At 52.8% G+C, this 14,557-nt stretch overlaps 1 protein-coding gene and 6 non-coding genes across 9 annotated transcripts; 5 read left to right on the top strand and 2 right to left on the bottom strand.

The window, feature by feature from the left end:
- Positions 1–74: 74 nt before the first annotated feature.
- Positions 75–146, bottom strand: TRNAA-UGC (transfer RNA alanine (anticodon UGC)). The gene has a single exon. It is a non-coding gene; the product is annotated as a tRNA-Ala (tRNA).
- A 223-nt stretch (positions 147–369) lies between these two features.
- On the top strand, positions 370–441 carry TRNAD-GUC (transfer RNA aspartic acid (anticodon GUC)). Its single transcript has one exon. It is a non-coding gene; the product is annotated as a tRNA-Asp (tRNA).
- A 1,781-nt stretch (positions 442–2,222) lies between these two features.
- LOC118991007 (polyubiquitin) lies at positions 2,223–13,826 on the top strand. Of its 3 annotated transcripts, none has more exons than XM_037051884.1 (2): positions 2,223–2,228; positions 13,296–13,826. In XM_037051884.1, exon 2 carries the CDS (start codon positions 13,299–13,301, stop codon positions 13,758–13,760), a length of 462 nt encoding a protein of 153 aa, XP_036907779.1. In that variant the 5' UTR covers positions 2,223–2,228; positions 13,296–13,298; the 3' UTR covers positions 13,761–13,826. The 3 variants fall into 3 exon arrangements, with proteins under 3 accessions (XP_036907779.1, XP_036907778.1, XP_036907777.1); XM_037051883.1 differs by lacking the exon at positions 2,223–2,228 and adding an exon at positions 8,368–8,373; XM_037051882.1 differs by lacking the exon at positions 2,223–2,228 and adding an exon at positions 12,314–12,414.
- Positions 2,432–2,504, top strand: TRNAF-GAA (transfer RNA phenylalanine (anticodon GAA)). The gene has a single exon. It is a non-coding gene; the product is annotated as a tRNA-Phe (tRNA).
- TRNAA-UGC (transfer RNA alanine (anticodon UGC)) lies at positions 2,976–3,047 on the bottom strand. The gene has a single exon. It is a non-coding gene; the product is annotated as a tRNA-Ala (tRNA).
- TRNAD-GUC (transfer RNA aspartic acid (anticodon GUC)) lies at positions 3,277–3,348 on the top strand. The gene has a single exon. It is a non-coding gene; the product is annotated as a tRNA-Asp (tRNA).
- On the top strand, positions 6,330–6,401 carry TRNAA-UGC (transfer RNA alanine (anticodon UGC)). The gene has a single exon. It is a non-coding gene; the product is annotated as a tRNA-Ala (tRNA).
- Positions 13,827–14,557: the final 731 nt, after the last annotated feature.

Genomic DNA, 14,557 nt, shown 5'->3' on the forward strand with positions numbered 1-14,557 from the left:
GCTTCTTCCTTCAGCAGGTCTGCTGATGAGGGGGCGTCTGGGCCCCCTTTCCTGCCGGGTTAGAGCATAAAAAGTGGAGATGCCGGGGATTGAACCCGGGGCCTCATACATGCAAAGCATGCGCTCTACCACTGAGCTACATCCCCCAGTTTCAATAACTGCAGGAATATAGAAATCCACAGCTTTTCTCGCTCGCAGAAACGCCTTTCTAAATGCTCGGCGTCTTCATCGATCCACACGGGGCTTTCTACGACCCCCAGGACCCACTGACCCGCTGCACTTGCAAAGGCCTGGCCTGCGGTGGGTGGGAGCGGTAGGAAGAGAACACTATCTATGTAGGCCCACGAGGAGAGAGCCAATCAGAGCTCATCCTCGTTAGTATAGTGGTGAGTATCCCCGCCTGTCACGCGGGAGACCGGGGTTCGATTCCCCGACGGGGAGGCCATGCAAAACTTTTAAATGCTCTGTGATAGACACGCACGAGGACGTGCGCCCACAGCTGTGTCTGCTGTCTGCAGACGTTGCAGACGTAGGAATTAGCGCACTTCCGCAAGATGAAATCCGTACTCCCAGGACACACTGAGTAAAGAAAACTGCGTGCACGCAGTTTTCTAAACCCCCATAACCAGTGGGCCTGATGGTTACCCATCAGGGACGTAATGTAACATACGTCTCGAGTATTTTCCTATTTGTATTCCTGATCGATAGCTAACGATTACAGCGCGTTCATCACGGACCCGGCAGTATTCGTCAGCGCTTTACAACAACCTTACCGGTAGGGGCTGCTCTGTCGCATTGGACAGATGATGTATCTTGCTCAAGGTCACCTAAATCGCAATCGACTCCAGACACTGGTCACCTTTGGGGACAAGGTCGGGGAGAAGGTGGGAGCGACTCCTTGACTTTCCGTTCTTATCTGTCTGGACCGTTTGGTTTTCTTTTTCTTTCTCCGTCCTTCCTTTTCCTCCCTTTCTCCATTTCCTTGCCACCCTCCCTTCCCTTTGTTTCCTTCCTTTCTGCCTTATTCTATTTTTATCAGAATGATGCACTTAATAGTTTTAAAGAACGTCTGTGCCTCAGTGTAGAGCGGCAGTAGCAGGCCCCTACAGCCCCCCAACTTGCTCAGCTGCCAAGAGAGTTCAGAATATGACACGGGTGTTTAGATCATTTTGAGCTGTAGCCCCTTGACAAACAGCAAGTGCCCGGAGAGGCTTTCGGTGAAGGAGCTTTCTCTGCCCAATGATAGATCCTTGAGGGGAACTCAGCTGTCACAGAGCCCTCCCCAGGGCTGACGGACTTGTCACAGGCAGTTCACTTCTGGAGACCACAAGTGGACTGCACACCCAGACGATCTCTGTCGCAAACGGTCATACTCCCCACATGCAGCCAGAAGAAAATCCAAGCCCTTCACTTCGGAGGCTGGCGAGATCTGGCCTCTGCCCGCACCTTTGTCCTTGCCCGTCCCCACCCCCCCCCCCCCCTCCTCACCTCTTCCACGCTGACTCTTGTTCCTTTTCGGCCGACCTGGTCCCAGCCTCAGGGCTTTGCACAGGCTGCCCCTTCTGTCTGAGAGCCTTTCATTCCCGGGGTCTTCTTCCCAGCTCCCCACTTCTCTTACCGCCGCATCCCCCATATTCGATCCCATCACCACGGTTCATTTGTGGATGAGCCGGGTGCTCACAAACACTTATGAAATGACTTCACACCAGGGAGGATACCCGCCCCACCCCACCCCCCGCCCCCATTTCCCAAAGGGAAGGGAGGAAGGGAGCGCCGCACCTGGATGCCGACTTGTTGATCTCTTCATGTCTTGAGGCTGAGCAGGTGCCACAGGTGGGGTGACCGTGTTTGGAGGCCGGACGTGAGGCCCTCACTGCCCCAAAGAAAGCTACATTCAGGCCGGCGCGTCATGCCACGGGCCTTGGAATGAACGGCGTCCCTGCCCCGCTTGGGCTGTCTGGGGAGCTGAACCCGAGGTCGACCTTTTTCTTTTGCACAGAGACCAGAGCTTGAGACACAGGACTCAGCCGGGTACGATTCATCCATTCATTCGTTCGTTTATTAATTCAGTAAATACATATTAAGCACTGTCCTGGGCCCTGAGGGATACAGCAGCGACGCGGACAGATGGCTTCTCCTGGGTTTGTGATTCTAGCTGGGGACACAGAGCGGGGACAAGGAAATGATACAATACCTAAGCGAACAATACACATTAAGAGGCTGGGGTCGTGTTGGAAGGCGTGATCACGGAGAGCTTCTCGGAGGCGGTGGCCTTGAAAGACGCGAGGAGGCATTGCGCACAACTGCGGGGCGAGCCTGGCAGGAATGGACGGATCCCGGTGGATTTTAGTCTCTTGGCATCGTGCCCCTGGCGGGTGAGTCAGGGTTGTTCAGCCAAGTAGGGACAAAGGAGAGCAAGCTCGCTACAGCCGCCGAAATAGCTCAGTTGGGAGAGCGTTAGACTGAAGATCTAAAGGTCCCTGGTTCGATCCCGGGTTTCGGCAGCTCTCGTTTTCCTCCCCTCTTCCCGGAGGACGAGGGCTAGAAATAAGTAAATGATGATTTATTTTTATTTTCATTTTGTCCAACTAGTAAAAGGGTTTCGCTTTCTTTGTTTAAAACAGCTCAGAGCGGTATCCACCGGGAGCCCTAAGAGATGAGGTCTTCCTCGTGGCTCCCCACCTGCGGAAATCCAACAGGGGAAAGTGTTTCCTTGCCTCTGTTTCTTTTATTTGATTAATCTGTTTCATGTGTGTTGGTTGTGCGTTAATTTTTGCTTTCTGTTTATTAATGTCTGCCCCCTGAACGCCCGCAGCTAAATCAAAGACCCGAGCGGGAAACGGTCTCTTCAAGATGGAATTAAGTGGGACTTCCCGTTCTTTACTGCTGCAGGTCGGGTGAATTCTCGGGGTCTGCTAATGGCTAATACACCTTAAAGGAGGGGCTGTCAAAAAGAGTTGTTCCCACCGGAGACGTGGAGATGCCGGGGATCGAACCCGGGGCCTCATACATGCAAAGCATGCGCTCTACCACTGAGCTACACCCCCCACCCCGAGGGGCCCGCGGATGCAGGAAGTCGCGCCTTGTCCCCACCGGCTCCTTTCTTCCTTCCCGGGGGTTCGGAGTCGCACGGGCTCCAGCGGGTCTCTGCGCGCCCCAGTGAAGCCGGCCGCCCGGCCCTGAGCGCCTGCGGGGGCCCCGCCGAACGCTTCCCGCCGCAGCCCGGGGAGCGCTGACTCCATATGGGCGAATCAGGAAAGAGCCTCGCAGGGCTCGTCCTCGTTAGTATAGTGGTGAGTATCCCCGCCTGTCACGCGGGAGACCGGGGTTCGATTCCCCGACGGGGAGGCTTCCTCTGTCTTTTTATTGTCTCTCTGTGTTTTTTTTTCCATCCTTCTTAAACGCTTCGAGTGTCTCCATATTTTTCATCTCTTTTAAACAGATCGAATTCATTTTTTTCTTCTTTCAATTTTATTTTGCACAAGTCGAGTTCTTTGACTCTCATAGGCCTGACAGTCAAGCGACATTCGTCAGGCCCATGTCTATGGACTGCTGGGTCCCACCCACGCCCCGGCTTCCAGTGCCACAAGGTTCCCTGGAAAGCAGCACTTTCTCCCACCGACCCGTCAGTTTCCATTTCCTGCATGCCCACAGCGCTGCTGGACGGGGTTTGGTTCATACGATGGTTTCTCAGAACAAAGCTGTCAACTTCGAAGGCCAAGAACGGCCTGCTCTGCTGCAGGCCTTCCCCGTTTCTGTCCTGCTCTGGCCCAGGGGCTGCAAATGTCGGCGGGACGGCGATGGGTGGACGCCCTCAGAGAGTGTTGTTGGGTTTGAGGCGGGCTGTGGGGTGACGCTCCGCTCGGCCGTTTCCCACTCTTCACTGAATTGCAGACTCGGCTTCCTGAATACGGGTCTCCTTCTCGTTTCCTGTTCTTTCGTTTGTTTATCGGTGTGCTTATTTTTTCACATTCGTCCCACAAATACTTACCGAGCACTTCTGTGCCCGGTGCTGCTGTGGGCGCTGGGGCACAGCAGGGAACAAGACAGACAAGACCTTGCCCTCCAGAGCTGGCCGGCTAGCGAGGGACACAGACCAATGGTACAAAGCAGGCCCCGAGTGGGACAGAGGCATGAAGAAAAACAAAACACATCAAAGGGGCGGGACAGGCAAAGTGCGAGAGTCTCAGGCCCCTTGGGAGGTGCGCCAGGAAGGCCTTTCTGAGGACCTGGACTGGAAGGAGGAGGAGCAAGCCATGCGGAGATCTGGGGGTTGGCTTTGGGGCAGAGGGAGTGGCACGTGCAAAGGCCCTGTGGTGATGAGGAACCTGATGCGCCTAAGGAATAGCAAGGAAGCAGGTGAGGCTGGGGTGCCCTGAGGAGGAAGGAGAAGAGGAAGGGAGGGCATTGGCAGGATGAACAGAGGCCAGATCACGGAGGGCCTTAAAGGCCAGACTAGGAGTTTCACAAGAGAGGCAAAATCATCGAGTTTGTTTTGAGCACAAGAATCTGGCAAGAGAGCAAGCAGGGGCACCTGCTGAATTGAATACAATCCCCTTAGCTCCTCCCAAACCGCGTCCCAAATAGGGCCACCTATGGCACCCTCCTTCTGTTCTGGCCAAGGTCTCTCTCCTGGCCACCCCCTTGAACGAAGGCCAGGGGAGGGCTTGCGCAGGAACCCCATGCTGCACCCGACACGCTGTCCTTGTTCGTCCCTGGCACCTGAACGGCGCCAGCCAAGCGTCAGTGCGCTCCCGGGGAGAATGTCGGGGGCGTCAGCCCTTCACCGGAGGTCAGGTAATGAGAGCATTGATGGTAACAGGAGCTCGACTCTCAGAGCTCAACCGTGTCCCTACCAGGCATTGTTCTAACCCTCCCACGTGTCGTCTGTTCGGTGTCACTCCCACCCCGTGGAGTAGGTTCTAGGAAACCCTTCACTTCACAGAGGAGGCCCCCCAAGGTTCAGAAGTAAAACTGTTGCGGCAGAGCCCAGCGTCCTGTGCACCAGCTCACTACGGCCTTTCGCCCTGGAATTTCAGGCATCTGCAGGCTGTGAGGGACCATGGAGGCTGGATATTTTGGGGGTGTTCTCCCCAACGTAGTAGGTGATTCTATTTCCTGCCTGGGAATTTCAAGCACTCCTGAGAAGAGGTGTGGCCTCGGCTTTCCACCCCCTCCTCACCCCGCCCTTCCTTCCTCACTGAGTGGCACCTCGATGACCAGCAAGACACTACACACTGTGACTTCTGTCCCCTGGGGTGCTGGCCCAGCTCTCCTGAGGAGAGGCAGGCTCAGTGGCAGTTCACGGTGGCTCTTTTTGGTGCACAACTGGGGAGCGGTTCCTTTCCCTGAGTTTAAGCCATGATTCTGGGGGCAGGAAGCGTTCCTTTGGGAGGAAAACAAGTCTTCAGGCAGATGTAGAGACCGTAAAGTCACTGCAGGCTGATATGGTTTTAAACGACAGGAAACCAGAGATTTAGAGGCAGAGGTGCCATCAGGCAACACCCTTCTTTACTGGGAAGAAATTCTTTCATTTCCCTTCCCTTCTTATCTATGAGAAGGTGCAGGTGTGGGTCTGTTTCTTCTTTAAAAAATAGAAAACTAAAATAAATAAAATCAATTAAAAACACACAGCAGCTCTGGCTGGTGTGGCTCAGTGGATTGAGCACCAGACTGCGAACCTAAGGGTCACCGGTTCAATTCCCGGTCAGGGCACATGCCTGGGCTGCGGGCCAGGTCCCCAATAGAGGGTGTGTGAGAGGCCACCTCACGATGATGTCTGGTGATGTCTGTTTCTCCCTCCCTTCCCCTATCTGAAAATAAACAAAAAAATATTTTTTAAAAATAGGTCTTTTTTCCAACAGTACCCGTGGTTACAGAGGGGCAGGAGGATGGGGAGGATGGGGAGGGTAAGGGGGGTCACAGTACGATGCCAGAAGGCGACTAGGCTTGTGGTGGCGGCGAGCGTACAGGCGCGTACAGGTGTGGTATTACAAAGTGGTACACGTGAAATTTATACAACGTCGTTAACCACTGCTACCTCACACAAATTTAACTTAAAAAAGATTCACTCCCAGAGCCTCCACCAAAAACAAACCAACGAAAAAGAACAGGTCTGTTTTCCTTTTGTTCTTCGGTTCCAGTGCTAGAATTTTGGCTGTAAGTTTATTAAAAAAAAAACAGCCCTACTTGGGAGAAACACATGTTTTATTTTGGTTTGCTTTTTATAAACCTTAACACTCATTTAAATATACAACGTTTATTTAGAAAGAAAACAATTTAAGATTAGAATCTAGCAGAGAATTTCAGAAAACAGGCACCTAAGGGTGGGGGATGTAGCTCAGTGGTAGAGCGCATGCTTTGCATGTATGAGGCCCCGGGTTCGATCCCCGGCATCTCCACTGCACTTTTGTTCTTCGTCGTTACAGAGCTGTGGATGCAATTTTAACAAGTGTAGCCCCTCCAGTCACTACTCAGACGTGTGATTTTTCTCAGCAGTCCTGATCTGCCTCTTCCGGAGTCTTGAACATTCCAAATGCACTTTTGCTAGAAGAGGCGAACAGGAGAAGTCCGCAGGGAAATGTAAAGGAGACAAAACCAGACAGGATGACTCAAACCACAGCAAGCCGAGCAGAACGATCACACTGCGGGGTCACTGCCCAGCTCCCGGTACCGTGACACATTCCTGGGGTCAGAGGGTGAGTGTGTGAGTCAAAGGTCCAGCCTGCCCTCCCTGCTGCCAGAAGCATCCATTCCAGTGGGAGTCACCCAAAAGGAAACCAGCATTCTCAGCAGGTGCGTTTGGTTCCCTGCTTCATCAGCAACATTGGGAAAGGGAGAGGGTGGGGGTGGGGGTGGAGGGAAAGGAGGGAGGGGGAGGGAGTGGGGAGGGAGGGGGATGAAGTGCACGTGCCGCTTATATTTGTCCTCTGCATTTTATCACTAAAAATAAATGCTACATTGTATTGAAAGAAGGGGTGCTGTTGCACCCCGTGGGTCCAGTTCTTTGTCTGCAGTAATAATGGATCCTCATCCACCAGCCTCGTCTCCTTTGACTCCACCTCTTGTTTTAAACCATGGAAACATCTCATCTCCCATCTGGAGAGACTCTCGGCCAAGCCTTGATTCTTCAGATGGACCTGAACTTCCTGGAGTGACTCACCAGTCGGGGGTGGAATACCCGCAACAGCTGCTGATGGTCACGAGCTTCTGGGAGGGTTACGTCTCCCTCAATACCAGAGAGGTTTTATGAGGAAAAACAGAAGTTGAAGTTATTTTTTTAAATCATGAGGCCCAACACAAAACTAATGATATGCTTGTTTTATTTTGTGTCTCATAATTACATATTTCTTTTTTTAAAGATTTTATTTTTAGAGAGAGGGGGAGGGAGGAAGACAGGGAGAGAAACATCAGTGTGTGGCTGCCCCTCACGAGCCCCCAACTGGGGGCCTGGCTCGAAACCCAGGCGGGTGCCCTGACTGGGAACGGACCCAGTGACCCTGCGGCGTGCAGGGCAGCACTCAGTCCACTGAGCCACACCAGCCAGGGCTATAATTAAACATTTCTAAGAACACAATGACCAGGAAGAAATACCATAAGGAAAATAACAACAATGAAGGTTGTGCTGGGAAATGGAACTTCCTAGAAAAGCTGTTGTGAATCTCTGAAAAAAAATTTTTAACAAGGACATTTTATTTTACATTAAAAACAAAACAAAGTAAAACAAAACGAAGTCCATGATATGAGCGACCTAGAGTAGTAACATTCATAGAGACAGAGAGTGGGGATGGTGGTTGCCCTGAGCCGGGCAGATGGGGCGACAGAGTTGTTTAATTATCAGGTACAGAGTTTCAGTTTTGCAAGAGGAAAATAGTTCTAGAGATGGAGGGGGGGCGTGATGGTTGCATAGCAACGAGAGTGCTGAAGGGTAGCAGACGGTGCCGCCCCCAAACAGTCCACTTTGATATTATTTTGAGCTGAAGGCACTGGGAAAGCAGCAAATGTAGGGAGAGCCCTTTGCCAAATCCCTTTGTCTGCCCAGCGACGGACCCTTCCAAAGGAGCCAAGGGGTCAGGGGTCCCTCCTGGGTTTCACTAGCCGGCGAAGGCTGGGTCTTGTCACAGGAGGGATTCTGGGAGTGGACACTACATTTGTCACGAACTATCACATACCCCACCTACTCTATTCTCCCATTTGTTTTTCCTAAAATTATTTGCTCTCTCCTAAGGGGCCTATATCCCTCTCCCCCTTTAGGTATTTAAGCCTAAAATCTAAACCAAGTCCTTGAGTTGTACATTTCCTCAGGGTGTCTCCCAAGTGTCCGTGAAGTTAGACATGTTAGTAAACGTCTGGGTTTTCTTCCTCTTCCTATCTGTTACCACTGGGGTCTCTAAGAAATCAGAAGGGCAAATTATTTTTTCCTCCCTGACAATACTCGTAGCACTACTGAGCTGTACAGTTAGAAACAGTTAAGCTGGTGAACTTCGTTGTGTGTACTTTGCCACCGTTTTTTAAACAGCCCGAATAGGTTAGAGGGTAAAATTGGTTATTTTTAAGCTGCAGCCATTCGTGTTCAGCCTCGTGATGCAAATGCAGAAACGTAAACAGGAAACAGAACAGAGTCCCTGGGAGCTGCGGATGCCCTTGACCACCCTTTATGGTTATATAACAGATGACAAAGCAGGACAAACCTTTCCCTTCCAGCTCTCCAGGGGGGAAAGGTCTGCCAGTCTTTGTGTTCTGGAACATTCTCACGGTGCTGAGTTAAGTCCCGTATGAGGCTGTGACCTTCAGGGGAACTAAAGTCTTTGGGGGCGGGGTGGGGAGGAGGAAGAAAAGCAGACAAACAGGTGCGAGTCCGCTCTCTGACTCGCAGCCTCCCCACCCCCAGCCCCACACCCAGGCCCTTTGTGAGCTCAGCACGTCACGTGCCCCGGCGGCCGGCCAATCCGGCGGTGTTGCTGGGCGTCTGTCCCTCTTCCATTGGTGGCAGCTCGGAAGCAATTTCTTCTGGGGCGCCCGCAAAGGACGGGCCTGGGAGGAAGGGACTGAAAATGGATCCAATGACTCATCCTGCTTCTGGCACCTTCGAGCACACTGCATTCTAGGTCAAGGGATTTCAGGGTTAGGAGCGTGACCTGCAACCTGATTCCTGAGACCCAGTGGGACATTTAGACTTTGGGAGCCCTTCTCGGGAAACAGAAAAGCAGTAGCCAAGACAAGAAGCCTCTGTAGACCAGGGTTTCTGAACCTCAGTATTACTGACATTTGGGGCCAGGTAACTGTGTTGTGGAGGACTGTCCCATTACAGGGTGTTGGGCAGCACCCCTGGCCCCTACCATCAGCCGCTAGCAGCACGGTGCCCCGCGGCACTCCCCTGCCCCCCCACCAGTTGTGACAACCAAAATAGTATCTCCAGACACCGCCAGATGTCCACTGGGGGACCAGCTCACTCCCGGTTGAGACCCACGGTTCTAGAGAAACACCGGCCACCTTGAAATGGGTAGAATAAAATGGTTCCCCGAAACTGCTCTGTTGGGACAATCCCTGCGTGAACTTTGGCAGTATGAATACGTTGCTATAAATCAATGGTCCAGGAGACTACCCTGACTTCTTTTAAGTTTGTTTTTCCAGATCCAAAGCCAAGCCGCAAGCCCTAGAGACAAACTCAGCACTTCGTTGGGAAAGTCCCTCCCTGCATCCCATAATAAGTCTTGCACAGCCCCAGAATGCCTCGCTTTGCCGATGGTAGCACTCAGGACCCCAGCATTCCTAAAAAGGAAAAAGCTAGCCAACCTACACCGTGATTGGATAACCCAGCCCCTTCCGAGTTCCTGAGGAATAATCGCTCCTAAGCCTCACGTTTGGGGCGCAGAACCCGAGGCCCTGTCTCCGTTTTTGCCCTCTGCGGCGCCTCAATAAATCTGCCTTTGCTTGGATCAGTGTCCCTGGCCTAAACTCTTTTCCGTCAGGAGGCAAGAACCCCAAATCACCTGGAACCACCTCTCTTTGGGGGAGGTCATGTTTCTCTTCTTACCCCAGTGCCCTTTCACACATGTTTACACCTAGTTGGACTTCGGTTTGGGGGAACACGGGTATCTCGGGTTTTGTTTTCCCTGCTAGGAACAGCATGGGTCTCCCCCACCCCTACCCCAGGCTCGCCTGAATGTCGTTATCTGTTCGGCGGTAACCCCAGGCCCACTCCCCGCCCTCCCAGCCTGGGTGTTTCCTCCAGTCCAAGGCTGTTTTCCCTCCGCACCTTTGCACGGACCAGAGCCGCGTCCAAGCCGGTGTGACTCAGCCTCTAAGCGACGCGAGTCACGAGGCTTGTGGAGGCCGAAAGCAAACAGGACTGTGAGCCACGTCCGGTCCCTCTGGCGTAATCTCCAAGTTTGGTGGTTCTGAACTATGTCCTCCTGAGGTTCAGAGAGAAATACCCTTACGAAGAGTCTCCAGGTTTTTGTGCCTGTAACGCCTCTTCGCAGACATTTGGAAAGAATCTTTGCAGACGTCTGTACGGGAAGCCCCTGGGGGGTCTCCTGATAACGCGAAAGAGGACATATTCTAGATTTTATTTCCCAGTAATGAATTTATTCTCTTTGAAAGATGTTTAAAAAATAGGGTAAAATCTATTTTGATCTGCTCAAGGCGTTTTCAGACCGCAAACATCCGTTACCAAAGAAAATAGAAAATCCATCCCTGGAGTCACAGTTTAGGTATAATATTTTAATAAAATAATGTTCCAAGTTCAAAAAACAGTAGTCTTTTCCTAATGGCACAGCTTTTTTTAGTGACTGGGGGAACAGACCCAGGGAAACAGGCCGAGGGTTAGTCATGTTTCTGGCAACCTCTTTAGATTTTTTTTTCCTTGAAAAGTCTTAACAGGGTAGAAATTAAAATACCTCCTCCATTACCAATTTGCAGAGACAGAGAATTTTTCTAGAAGAGTCCAGCAGGAAGGGACTGCAAAATCAAGGGCACGAGCAAAGCTTTTTCCTGAAAACTTTTTAAAAAACCTTTTAAAAGTTTTTCACCATGTTCAAGTATTTTCAAAACACTTAAAAAAAATACATGCTGACGAAATGACACAGCAAAAAGATCTGGCTGGTGATCTTTTCTCTCCTCTTTGACCCCCTCCCCATGGAATTTACCTGTAGAATTAAACTTCATATTTGGGATATCAAACCCCTTTTTTTCCTTTTCTCCGTGTATTTCTCAGAAATACACATAGCTGAGAGTGAGGGAGTGCCTTGGACAACCTTGTAAAAACATGTTCGATTCCTGTTTTTACAGGAATGGGGGAGCGGCACAGGGGGGCCCCAACATCAGGAACCCCAACATCAGGCGCCCCCAAGCAGACCCCGCCGGAAGGGTAAACAAGTCTAGAAAGTTCTATTCGAGTCGGCTTTCGGGTCCAGCTCAGCGCCTTTTACAGAGCTGTTGCAGTTTGCCCTTTCTTTTTCAACTCCAATACAGACCCACCGGCGGCATTTCTCCGACAGAAATGGGTTTTCTGCGCATTTGTTCGGAGAAACTCCTGCGGGTCTGCAACGGGGTTTAGGCCTCGCGCGGGCGCCCAGGCCCCGAGCTGAGATTTGCCGAGTCATTCGCCTTGTCCCGGTGCCCGCGCCGTGGGGGGATGGGCGCGGCCGCCGCGAACTGGTGGGGACGGCTGAGGCCGGGGCTTGGGTGGCCCTCGCGACCGGTCTCGGAGTGGAGGGAAGTTTAGGGGAACAGAAACATGTCATTTTTTTAAACGTGACCCCAAAATAAAGACCCCCTCTGTTTCGAGGGGGGAGGGGCGGGCGCGGCGCCCGTGAAGGGAGCCGGACCCCGACTCTGCGCGAGGTTCTGGGCCTGACCCCTGTCCGCCAACGGTGGGACCCCAGAAGGGCGGGGACCGTTAGGGCTGAGGAGAGGGGGCGCCGGGCCTTGACCAGGGGACGGGGGGTTCCCACCCGCTCCGGGAGTCCGAAGATTCCATGCCGGGTTTTCTCGGCCCCCGCCCTCGCTGGCGTCCCCCGCCCTCGCTGGCGTCCCCCGCCAATCACGTCCAGCGCTGGCCACGTCCGCTAACGAATCGCGCAGCGAACGGGGTGATCCCTCCGCCTTGTGTGGAGACACTATGACACTGAAGCGAGCAGCCCACTAACCATCGGATTCAGAACAAAATTCCAGACTTCACGGGAGGACATTTTAGGAAGGGATTTATATAACGCCGAGGGCTGGCTGTCTCCCCAGACAGCGGAAGAGCTGAGAAAAATAGTCCCTTCTGGGCGTTTCTGCGGAGGGATCCACCTTGCGTGGACCTACCGGTTGCTATAAAAGGAGGCGCCGGGCGTGGCGCAGGCAGTTCGGTGCCGAGCTAGACTTCTGTCGCTACACTTGTCTTTTTGTCGCTGCCGCCGTCACTTGGTGAGGAGGGGTAGCTAGGCTGGCCGGGGCTTTTGTGGTTGTCCCGGTGCTTGCGGGACGGGGGAGCGGGCAGCGAAGCAGGCGAAGGGCAGCCGGGGTGTTTAGTCGCTCGGAGGCCGGGAGCCGAGCGGCCCGCAAGATGGCGGCCGGGTCCGTTCCGCCGCTGGCCAGGGAAGCGGACTCTGAGGGCGGAGAGGCTACGAGGGGTCTGTGGGCGGAGAAGAGACAGCGAAGATTTCGGCTCCTTGGCGGTGGGAGAGCGCAGTTTTAGGGCTGAGCCGTGTCGGGGGTTCGAGCGTGAGGTCTGTCCCGTACCCTCCCCGGTTGGAAATCGCGGTTTCTCGACGCCGCGTGCCGGGCACTGGCCAGCTCGGTTGCCCGGCGGGCAGCCCTGCTCCTCGGGCGGGGGCGCGCGCCGGCGGCGTGACGTCACCCCGGTGCGGGCGCACAGTGCAGGGTGGGGCCCCGGCCGGTGTGCGCGGTGGGGGCGGGGCGGCGCCAGGCGCGGGGCGGGGGCCTGCCTTCCGCCGGCCGCGGGGGTGAGAGGGGAGGCCCGCGGGCACTTGGACCGGAGTCGCCGCTCTTAGGGCGTGAGTACCTGAAGCTCGGGTTCTTGACTGTGGTCAAGGTGGTTTGGGTCCGAGTCCTGGGGAATGAGAGTTACTTTATTTGGTGTCTTGGAGTGCTGTGGGTTAACAAGGTCACGTAGGTTTCGAGTGTAACACTACGGGACGTGGATATCGCACTGCGTTAGGCAAGTCTCTGTTATGTCGCAGTGCAAAATGACATATCATTTCCAGCGTTAGAAATGTGTTGAAATGTGACTTAATTGCTAAACTGTTGGGGGGGGGTTTGTTTGTTTCATTTTCTCCTTCTAACAGACAATGCAGATCTTCGTGAAGACCCTGACCGGCAAGACCATCACCCTGGAGGTCGAGCCCAGTGACACCATCGAGAATGTCAAGGCCAAGATCCAAGACAAGGAGGGCATCCCCCCAGACCAGCAGCGGCTGATCTTCGCCGGCAAGCAGCTGGAGGATGGGCGCACCCTGTCCGACTACAACATCCAGAAGGAGTCCACCCTGCACCTGGTCCTGCGCCTCAGAGGTGGGATGCAGATCTTCGTGAAGACCCTGACCGGCAAGACCATCACCCTGGAGGTCGAACCCAGTGACACCATCGAGAATGTCAAGGCCAAGATCCAAGACAAGGAGGGCATCCCCCCAGACCAGCAGCGGCTGATCTTCGCCGGCAAGCAGCTGGAGGATGGGCGCACCCTGTCCGACTACAACATCCAGAAGGAGTCCACCCTGCACCTGGTCCTGCGCTTGAGGGGAGGTTTCTAAGTGTCCCCTTTTAAGCTCTCAACGCATTTAATTGCACTTTGTTTCAATAAAGTTGTTGCATTCCAATGTAGTGTGATTTTTTCCCCCCCTTTTACCCTGTTAAGTAAGGTTTTTGTTTTTTAAATTTATAATGGGATTTCAGGGGTGAAGGTTTTAAGTAACATTCTGTGGTAACAGGTTAGAAATGCCAGCGGGAGGTGGCCTAAATTTAGAACTGCAGTTGGTGGGTAAGAAAAAACAAGTGGGCGGTTGTAGTTAGAATTTTCCCTGTGTGCAGGTAATGTAGGTTTATTAGTAAACTACTATTGAAAAATACTGAGTTTGGGCATGTCACGAGGTATCTCAGTGGGAAGGTTTTCTGGGACTACGAGAATGGAGTTTTGTTTTTTTAAAGGGTGGGAGTGGTTGTAAGGAACATACAGAAGAATCAACTTTATGAGAATAATAGCGTTCAAAGTTGCAGGTGCATAGAAAATCATTTGGCCTGGTCAGACTTGATGGGTGGTTTGTATTTAAGTCTACGTGGGCATTATTTTAGTGGTTATTTAAGAAATGAAGGCTGACACATTTGGTATGGTAAAGTCAAGATTTCTCAATTTTGTGTAACTTAAGATGCAGGCTTTCTATATAACTTAATTGGTGGTGGGTGAAGCGCTTGGCCCTTGCTCTTCATTTGCAGTTCACAGTAGTGGCGTCTACACAGTCATAATGCTGGTAAGGAATTCTGTATTTCATAAGGGGAGCCAAAGGGTGTTTGCAGGGAAGCTGGCTTAATATAAGGAGTAGGCACCCAGAAA

The sequence above is a fragment of the Sturnira hondurensis genome, unplaced genomic scaffold (genome assembly GCF_014824575.4).
Source record: "Sturnira hondurensis isolate 20B ecotype Veracruz unplaced genomic scaffold, ASM1482457v3 Scaffold0007406, whole genome shotgun sequence".
In the NCBI taxonomy this organism is placed as follows: domain Eukaryota; kingdom Metazoa; phylum Chordata; class Mammalia; order Chiroptera; family Phyllostomidae; genus Sturnira; species Sturnira hondurensis.